The sequence below is a fragment of the Fulmarus glacialis genome, unplaced genomic scaffold, assembly GCF_000690835.1.
Source record: "Fulmarus glacialis isolate BGI_N327 unplaced genomic scaffold, ASM69083v1 scaffold12949, whole genome shotgun sequence".
Lineage (NCBI taxonomy): Eukaryota > Metazoa > Chordata > Aves > Procellariiformes > Procellariidae > Fulmarus > Fulmarus glacialis.
Genome location: NW_009232677.1, coordinates 23,513 through 34,283, shown reverse-complemented (window position 1 = coordinate 34,283; position 10,771 = coordinate 23,513). Strand labels below are relative to the sequence as shown.

Genomic DNA, 10,771 nt, shown 5'->3' with positions numbered 1-10,771 from the left:
CAACATTTCAAAATTAAACTTTAGAAACACAAGTTTAACATTCAAAACAGGAGTATAGTTTACAAGAATTGCCCAGAGGGGAAATCCACAGTCTAATCCAGAAGTATGTAAAGATCACTTTATCGTAAATAAAAATGTGTTTATACAACCGTCCTGTTCTGCTCCAGTAACCACTGTTATTTACCAAGTGTTTCCAACTTCGAGTAAAAATTATTAGACAAATCTTCACTTGGGCAGAGCAACCTGATTTTGCTTCTAATTCATGGATAGGGTAAGGAACAAAGCAGACCTGTGAACAGATTTAATTTGGTCTCTTAGTCCTAATTCTCCTCTCTCGGTTCTAACTCTGGCTTTAATGGATTTAGTTCCATTTACAAGGGTGAAAGCAAGCAGAGAATTGGGACTTGTGTTTCCAGAACGCGGTCTTCAGTAATCAGTAATTTAAGCTATCAGACAGCATTTCACCTCCTCAGCCAGGGACCGTGGGTAACCATTAGGAAGCTGGTGGCACACATGTAGTACAAGTTCAAACCACAAGCGCGGTCATCCTTAAGACTCACATGTATGACACTGCTGAAAAGAATGCCTCCAAATATCAGACATCCACACCTCATATACAGATACTGCATTGCTCTGAGATCTGAAGTTACCAAACACAGCCCACATGTTTGGATTTTTGTCAGTCATGCCCCAAAGAAACTCATAAATACCTTTAACGTGGGGTTTTTGTTGTTGGGTTTTTTCCACCCCAGAGACCATTTTATGTTCACAAATGCTGCTTCTTCCTCTGCTCCTCAGATGGTTTTGCAATATATTCACGGTAATGTATATGTATAAACCTGACAGATGGCTCATGCAAGCTTTTTGATTTAACAGACACCCTTGGCTTAAGAGTATTTCATAACTATTTTGTTGTTCGTCTTGTAGGCTCTGAAGCTGTGGGTGGTGGAGGCGGGCCTCGACGGTCCAGGTCATCTACGTAAGACACAATGAGTTTGCGTCTCTCTTCTGGTACACAGTCAAGTACCAGATATCGCTTGTCATTTTGTAATATCTTCTCTACATCTTTCAGATGCTGATCTGACTCCTGGATCAACTTTTTGGATCTGAAAGCAAGAATAAGAATTACCACCTGAGAGCGGTCCAAGACGCACAGAACGCCCTGGGAACCCACCCTGCTCCCGGCGGTGGCTGCTACGAATTCAGAGAAGCTGCCCTCACCGTAAGAAAGTGCAGGCAGAGTCAACGAAAGGCAAAGCAGGGAAAGGGTGCAGAGACCTGCTCTATCTTCTTAGCTAGACAGATGCCGCTTTAGGTCAGGACTAGGCACATCAACAGTAGTACTCTATGCACAGGAAATAAAGGCTTGTTGCCTACATTTGTTCTATATTAATTAAGCACCATGGAAGACTTGTGTCTGGCTGCAATGGCCTTGTACAGCACTACATGAACTATAGAAATGCTAAAACTTAGAGGGAACAAAAAAAAAAAACCCACCAACAGAGTTTTAAATTCAGCATCTAAATGAGGCAAATTATTAGAATTTGGATGTGGAAGTCTCAGCTACAGTCCAGCTTGACTGATTAACTGTGTCCACAGCACCAGCTTAGAGCACTGTCATTCAGCTCACCGACAGCAGCACCAGCTGAAACCAGAACTCCAATATGCTACAGTGCTGACCGCAAAGGAATCATGCAGTTCATTAGAATCCAAAGAACTTCATTTTCTCCTTTTTAAGTGAACTCATGTTTCTGATAGGAAACTTGTTTTGGTCCATACCCAAGATTCTGTAACAGCCTTCCCATCCCTTGAAACTGAGTGAAAAAGTCAACTGCTTTGTAAATCTACCCACCTGTAAGGCACACCCTTTCAATGAAATCCTCCCACAGAAACCGGGCGAATTATTTATGGGTTTTTTACAAAATTTCAATAGAGCCAATATTTCTTTGCTCTCTACTCCAAAGTCCTGAAACAGAGTCCTCACTTCAGTATTGATCCCTCCTGAGTCTAAACCAAGGACTAATACAAACATGAAAGATGGCCCTCGGCCCAAAATTAATTTAATGCCTGACAGCTCAGAGTACTATTCACAGAACACTATTCCAAAGCCAAAGAGAACCTCACACCTGTGTTGGTGTGATCTTCATTACTTGTTAGTCAGCAGCAGAAATGTCAAAATAAAGCAAAAAGAGGTCTCTAGCTGCTGCAGACTTTTTTGTTTTTTGACAGGTTATGAAAGGTTGTAAAAGTGTAACTTAGACATCAACTTATGCTAGGAGAAAAAACAGACATCGGTTTGTTGCCATTTATACAGAAAAGCACAATAAAAAGATTAGTACTTTGTTGACATTATGCTACGCACCTGTATGTTATAAATTTGGTCTCTTTCAATAGTGTTCGGAAGTCAGCTTTGGCAGTAATGTATTTGTCTCTAATGTATTCCTCAAACTCCCTTTGTTTTTTCTGAAAGGAAAAAAGTAAGCTTAAAACACTGAATGCAGATTAAGTACTTCACACAACTTAACATACTGAACATAAGCAATAATTACATATTAATTATATTTTTCCTTATATTTTACATTTTTAATTTTAAAAAAATCTTATTAAACAATAATACTTCTGTCCACATAAAGCAGAAACTACTTCAGCAGCCATTAACTTATTTGCTCTGTATCCTGCACTATACTGAAAGTTAGCAACAGTGATGCAAACTGCTTACCCTGTCACTCGAAGAAAATTTAATGCACCTTGGATCTTCTTTAATGATTTTTTTCACTTCTTTCCATGTTGATGTTAAAGTTATCTTTCAAAAGAAGCAAAAATAGTTCAATTAAAAGAAAATTAGATTCTAAGAATACGGAATGTAAATATTACTACACCTGAACCTTTTAAATATCTCCCAAGTCCACTGACAAAGTTGTTGCTGTATCTTTAAGTGTTGGGTTTTGATTATTTATACTACTACATTCGTATTTTTAATGAGTTGATTTTATATATTTACTTTTCTTTAGTAATTTGAGATGGCATTTCCAGATCAAAGTCCTCACAAACATCGTTTACCTCCCAAAGTCTTTTTCTAGTACATATTTATGTACATGAATGTGTTGTTAAAAATTACCCACAGAAAAACTTGCTTCAGAGTTACATGTCTGTCATTTTATTCTATCACACTAAAAACCTGCCTAATGTTCTAAGCACTTTTAAATAATGCATTAAAAAATGAGGTAAAAACTTTCGTTAAAAGAAAGCTGACTGAAGTTGGCACATAACTAAGAAAGAGCAAGACTCACTAAAACCCCATAATACACAGAATAGGTGATAGATTTCCATAGCATTACACAGAATAGAAGTTCAAATTCAGTAGCACAAGATAAAGCAGAAGAACATCAAAACAGATGAACTTGGTAAGATTATATACTGATATTCATTACGACAAACACACTGGATATCTGAAAGAGCAATATGCCATATAGTAAAGAGTATCAAATAACTCAGTGTTGAAGAAATGTAACATCCTGCAGAAGATAAGAAGATCACTGATTAGAAGTTTAAATGTAAATGAACTGTATGTTAAACCAAAATAACACTCAAGATAAATAGGTAAGGAAACATAATGTACAAATTTTGTTATGAAGAATAAAAGATAGTGGTGAAGCAAAGGGGCCCTGGAAATAAAAACAAACAAATCAGATTGTGTGACAGAAAACCAGGAAAAGATAAATCACAATGGGCTGGCAAAGATTTGAAGTTTGAATATATACAGCTCTTACCGCTGAAGTTTCATCCAGAAGTTGCCTAAAGTGTTCCCTCTTCTTTTTGGTAAGTGCTTCAATGTGTTCATTAAAGAGCTTCTCTTTCTCTTCTCTTTCTAGCAAGGAGCCAGATTCCCATCGATGATCTTTGCGTAGAGTCCTTCTGGTATCAGACCATGACACATCTGAAGAACGCACCTGAGCCAAAAGATGATTTTTTTTTTTAAACCATTTTTTCTACATTTCATTGATATTGCTTATATACTTCTTAGTTTTTTTATTTCTCTTGTTTTAAGTTAAGGTTCAAATTAAAGATGAAAAAAAAACAACAACAAAACAGCTTTTAAGTAAGAGACCGTAGTAGCTTCCCCACAAATACTAAACAGGCAGTGGCAAAAGGAATTACTTTGCATCAGTTCAAATATAGATGGAGACACCCCACTGACCTGGCTGAGTATTCTTGCAAAAAGAAAAATCCAGCACCCTCCTCCTCTGTGCATAACGTACTATATTAACCGTAAGTGGTCCGGAAAGACAGCCTCAGAGATAATTATTTCCAAAGAGACACTAGGAGCTTTGCGGTGCCTTGCTTCTAGCCCGGAGCTAGGAGCTGTTGCTTTATGTTACCAGCTATACCACCAGACCAGAGTGATGAGCCATTTATATCCCGCCCCCTTATAAACATTTCAATGCTGAAATGTGGAATCGAGCACTAGTAACGTGTTTGGATTTCATGTCTTACACCAGGGAGCAAGGGCATAGTGCACATACTGGTGAAAACTCATTTTGCTAATCCTGTCCTCTTAATAGGACATTACCCATACAGGAACTGCTCTCTCACAGATTAGCTTGACCAGCAGAACAAAGTAAACATACAACATAGCAGAGAAATGGGTAAGACAAAGGTGCTGTGTTTGGAGCATGAAGAAGAGAGACAATGCAAAAATAAGGGAACTATTCCTAATGCTCAACAATATCTAATTTTCCAACAGACATACAGAAGTTTACAGTAGCATGACTGAAAATCTGCCATCAGCCGTGAGACTCCAGAGAAATACAGGAGGAATAATGCTATCCACTAACTCCCTGGGCAAGATGCCAGAACGTGAACCCTAAATGCAAAGCATTCTCTGCCAACCGAGGCAAAACTCCCGACAGTGAGTGGAGGGCAGTGGGGAGAAGACAAGAGTATTCTATTTCTATATAAACTTAGCTACAAATGCCAAAAAGCTTTTACATAGCGCAACAACTAGAAAAAGAATGCACTGACAAGCTGAGAAAGCCTGTCCATATCTCACCATGTCAGACAGAAGCGCTTTGAAGTTTTGTATAGCTTCTTCCCGTTTGTGCTGCTCACGTTCTCTATCAATTTCCTTGGTTTGCTCAGAACGCGCTTTCTGGACTTCCCTTTCTCGTTCACGCAAGCTTGCCTCAATGCGAGCTTGTCTTTCCAGTTCCTTTTCTTTTTCAGAATCTAAGTTCTGAAATGTAAGAACAAACTTTTCTCAATAAAAACAATACAACACCTTTCATATTTTCATTAGACAGGTAAATAAATTAAAAGGTTATCAAACTATAGGCATCTTGGAACAAAATACTTCAAAGTGATTTGAGATCTATGGATTACAAAATATTGCTTCAACAGGTATGTTGAAGCATTATAGAGTTTACACGGGAGAAAGAGAAGTTTGGTCACAATGCTGATCACAGAACTATTCTCAGGAGCATGTTGTTTGTGTACAGTGACAAACTCTGACTAATGCGGGCACAGGGCAGAGAGGTATCACTATTTGTTAGCCCAGTTTTACATTCTCAACCATTTATTGCCTGGAAAAGAAAGGTAGGAATATTGGATTAAGAAAGAAGAACCAGTGAAGGAACTGTGTATGAACCATCTATATTCCTGAAGGAAGCTCAGCTGATACAAAAAATCACAGCAAAGGAAACTCTGCCCATCCTGGTAGGAAGTAATCAATGTGGTGTCTGTATTTTCTGAAGTTTTACAGCCATTTTTACAACCAATGGCTTTACAGGAGTCTCTGCCTTATCTTGCTCTGCCAGATAAATTCTCCCAAATATCATGTGCGTGTATGCACGTGCGCATACAGGTACCATGAGCATCTGCAGCAGCACCACCACCAGGGGTAGTACTTCTAAGTTTCAAGCTGTCATTCTGGGATACTTCTACAAATAACTATGGTATAGAATTCTCTTTAGTATGGAACTAAAGCACATATTAGTCTATCTTCTAGTTAGTTACTTCACACATTAACAGCAACATGACCAGCAGAACATGCAAAGTTATGCTTCTGAATGTCACATGCATACCTTAGCTATTTTTTCTATGTACTGTTTGAAAAGGTCTTCCCTCTGTGAAGAGCTATCCACTGCTTTGTAACGGGGGTCAGTCTCTACTTTGTCCTTCACTTTGCTCCAGCGAGACTGACTGTCCAGGTGGTGATTAGCCAGTAGTTCAAAGAAGTCCATTTTGATCTGTTTTACAGACAGAAACAGAAAGACAATACTTGAGAAAGATACTTTGATACCCAACAGTTTGCTCTTATGAAAAAAGGAGTCAACTTACCTCCAACAGAGGGAAGCATATTAATATTACATACCATTACAATTTAGAGAAATCACTAAAACTCTGAATTTAGACACAACTGCATCTAAAATTCACTTCCCCTTGGGACAATTTTGCTAAAGCAGATACATTAAGACGATCTGCTACATCTAAGATGAACTACATTCTTTAAAGAATGATTCACCAATACAGTTTTTATTATTTTACTCCAATTTAAGCTTCTTTTTTGAGCTTTTATATATATTCTCAAAGTTACTGATTCTACATTATAGCATTTTGCACATTAACACTACAGAAGCTATGCAGTTTTAAACAGGGCTCTAGACAAATCAAGTATTTATGGATTTATCCTCCAAGTGTACAATGAACAGAGGTAAATATTTGGATCTGCTGATAAAGAGCAATGTCTTAAGATGGATCTAACTAATAAAGAATTACCCACATATGGTAATTAAGTAAATTACATTTAAGATGGATATGCACATATATATAAAAGTTTAAGGAAATGTTTTAATCTACTTTTTCAATTGGAAATGGCATGTCAGCACTCTGTCTGTAACAACAGCCATCGTAAAGGGCTGGCAGAGGATCAATTATATTAGTTTTTTTATCTTGAGACAACTAGCAATACATTTTCATTAAAACTCCCAGAACCAGCAGTCACAAGAGCAACTACCGTGCCTTTATTACATCTCTTTTTTCTGGGGTAGATGATCTCCCTGTTCCTGCTGCACTTTAGGTCTAGGTATTTTCTCCTTTTTATTTCTTTAGAAATCTGGTTTGGCATTTAAGCCTCCATCTCTCCGAATCAAAGAGGCGAGGGGCTGGTTCGCCTCACTCGCTGAGTGCCAGGGGATGACTCTAGGGATCCACATGCAAGGCGAAGCATGCTGCCTTCACAGCATCCCAAACCCTGCTGGTCCACAAAACAAAATCCATCTTTATGGCACGCTAATTAAAAAAAAAAAAACAACAAACAAACAACCAAACAACAAGGAGAAGGGCTGGCCATTTATTTTCTGCTACTTATCTCCTCTCCTCATCCTTTTGAAAAAAGAAAACCACCAAAAGCAGTTTAGCTCCACAACACTCAGGTTCATAAGGGAAGTGAGCAGATGGACAGGAGAACAATCTCTGGCTTGCCAGAGAACTGTCACATCCCGATTATCTAAAAATGTGCTTAGTTACAGAATGCAAGAACGAAATGAAGATCAGAACCAACATTCTGCAGCCTTGCCCACCGATAATTTTAGTTCTTCACAATATTAACATATAAACATAAAAGGCTTTATAGGCTTTTTTGCTTTACTATCTCAACAGAGAGATTAAGATAGTAAGCGCCAGTGGGAAGTTGCTCTACATCTACAGCACTATCACTTTTTCTTAAAGTAGCTGAACAAAATGCTAAGCAAACCGTTTATTCATTGTAAAATTAAGAATGTTGTTTCAAAACATCTTAAAACATGCATGCAGTATCAAAAATATGAAGCTTTCTAAGCCATGGCATTAGAAATATTTGTTAAAAATCAAACAATTCCCAGACGTTACTACAGAAGTCTATAAAGTAAGGGTATCTCAAAGCTTCTGCACAAATCACATATCCATATATATATATATTCCACAGGATAAAAACTGCATACCCACAACACTGCTGGAAGCACCTTGGCACCAGCTGCAATACAAAACCAGACCTAGGAACACCACCACAATCTGTAGAAAGATGCCTCCGCAGGAGCCGCCAGCAGCACCCCCTTCGCTGACACCGTGCACTTGCTGACTACTGAGCTCCTGCACTACTGTACAGAGATGCCAGCTGGGCTATCTGCTGCTTCACTAGCGACCAACTTAGCAGAAAACCAGGAGGGTACAGCCAATTCCCTCCTGAGAAAAATGAATGACACTTCCAGACCTTTAATGCTCTTAAAGCATGGGTTTAACTTTCGTCATTGGCAATATATATAGCACAAGTATTGCAATTTGGTTTTCAATTTAAAAAAAGGCGGCAAAAACTTCTCAAAAAATTGAGTCAAAAACATCGCACCAAGGAATAATCTTTTAAGATCACAGCTCTACGATGATGCGAGTTTAACACATCTATACACAGTAACTAGCTCAACTAAGTAGAATATTACAAAGAAAACTGTTAAGAGATCTTGATACAGGATAGATGACAGATGAGACAGCCATCAGCACAGCGGGCTGCAGGATGTTTGCAGCTGAACATTTCAGTAAGTCTACGTAAAGTGGGATGTCAGGCTCATCTGCTGGTACGGCTCATCTTGAGGACATGCAACGATGCTGTGTCCTGGGACAGCACATGAGCAGCTTGGTCAACGTTACCAGCTCATAGTCCCTTTCCCAATATCCTCAAACCCACGCGTACTTCCTCATCTCTGTCATCTGAGAAGTATTAGCATTGTATTTACTCACTGAAATTAGCCACATGAATAAAAACAACCATCTGAAAAGCTGGCTGCTCCATCACCATCCAATAAGCCATAACTCAATGAAGCAAAATCAAAACATTATATAATTTAAAACCCTTACGTTAAAGATTTCTGTAAAGTTGATCCTCCTTAAATAAAGATTTTGGACTTTTAAAACAGACTGAGAAAGCTTCAGGTTAAATGCCTTACATTTTCTTTTATGTTTTAAGCACTTTCAAAATCAAAGGAAAATAAGACTGAAAATATTTCAGGTGTATTTAGAAGTCTTTTTTTTTTTTTTTTGGCAGTTAACACATTGCAGGTACAACTCTCATCACTTCACAAGGAAAAAAACTAAAAAAATGTAAAGTACCGGAACTGCGGGAGGCTAAAGTCACCACACAGAGATACCAATTCTTTCCTCACTAGGGAATCCCATAATATTTGCGTGTCAGTGATTGACAGCTGTCAGACTGAACTGATTGACAGGCCGCACAGCACATAACTGTAAAGTCTATCCACTTGTTATAAAACAGAATACATAAAATGGTTACAAAAGGCTTTTGGAGAAAACACATTATTTCAAAAGCAAACAAACACAATCTCTCTTCTTTTAACTTTTCAACTTTAGAACAATCATGCAACAACAAAACAAATAAATATATACTTTTTTTTTAAAGTCTTCAACTGCACTATTAAGCTGCAAGAATGCTTTAAAATTCCATATTCATAATCGAAATGTAGTATGTAAAAGTCTAGTTTTGAACTACATCAGTTCTCCTCTGAAAGCAGAATCATTTATTGAAAATATCAGCAATAAGTCAACATTTGGAAAAAATCAAGTACAGAATCAAATTAGACCAGAGTACCTAGATTAAAAAAAAATGCAAACCTTATTGAATAACGAAATTGTCCCCATATCTAACCTGTTATTCAGCATTTTTCTCTTCTGTAAGCATTCTTAGTAGGTGAAATTTGCAATAACTTTATACTACAAAATAAATATTGCAGACTTAAAATGTCAAAAATGATTAGGCTTTAGAGGTTATTTTCTCCATTCGCACAACATACAGGGACATTTAAGTAAGTGGCTGCATATTTTGATGATAGTATTTGATGCCACCTCCATAGTAGCCTGCTTCCCCAGTGGTGAAAGCCTGCTCCCTGCTATTGACAATACGGTCAAATGACATTTGGAATTCATTAATCTTTAATAGCTGACCTTTAATTCTAATAAGCAGCAGTTTATACATAAGATATATTTACTGAAAGATTAAAAAGTCACTAAAGTGCTAGCTTTTAGATGGAAAGAGAAGATATGGAAGCTGTTTGAAATTTAAACGGAGTATTCTACAGAGAATTTCAGCTGCCTCCACTGAGAGAACAGAGAGGTAATGGCCAGTTCTGGGGTTTCCAGCTAAATAGGACAAGAATCCTTTCCCTTTTAATGCTTCAGGAAAATATAACTTTAAAAAAAAAAAAAAAAATAAAATCAGGCATTATTCCAGTTAAGAATATAATGTTACTTGCTTAGGTAAACCAAAAAAAGCGTGATTATTTAAGTAAACTCAGCTTCACAAATAAATGTAAGTTCAATTCTACATACTCTAAAAGTCAGTATACCTGCAAACTTAAAACAGTTAGTCCAGAAAGACCAAAGGGACATCCGTGAAGTGTAAAAACCTCTATGGAAAGAGAAGGACCGTGTCTCAGAGAAGGCTCACTGGAAACCAAGCACTGGCTTTGTCCCATCTCACTCAGACTCACACCATTCACACTGCTGGAACTAAAAAAGTCACCTTACCTTCTCACCTCTGGTCTTCGAATCTTCTTTTTCCTTCTTTCTTGCCGCTGTGATAAACTCATTAAACAAGGCCTCTCGATCTTTCATCTTTTCAATTGCCTTGAATCTCGAGTCTTTAGCATGCTTGGCTGCAAATTCACTAAAAGTAGTTCTGCAACAAAATGGCAAGTGAACTCATTTGGCAGAGCTGACTTTGCTGGGAAGC

At 37.7% G+C, this 10,771-nt stretch overlaps 1 protein-coding gene across 1 annotated transcript in view; it reads right to left on the bottom strand.

Annotated features, from left to right (window-relative positions):
- Positions 1 to 739: 739 nt before the first annotated feature.
- LOC104082054 (transcription elongation regulator 1-like) overlaps positions 740 to 10,771 on the bottom strand; it is a 32,757-nt gene continuing 22,725 nt past the window's right edge. Inside the window, 7 exon segments of the mRNA XM_009585015.1 lie at positions 740 to 1,106; positions 2,363 to 2,463; positions 2,720 to 2,803; positions 3,771 to 3,950; positions 5,051 to 5,233; positions 6,081 to 6,245; positions 10,567 to 10,717. Of these exon segments, the coding sequence (XP_009583310.1) occupies positions 905 to 1,106; positions 2,363 to 2,463; positions 2,720 to 2,803; positions 3,771 to 3,950; positions 5,051 to 5,233; positions 6,081 to 6,245; positions 10,567 to 10,717 (1,066 nt within the window). The 3' untranslated portion in view covers positions 740 to 904.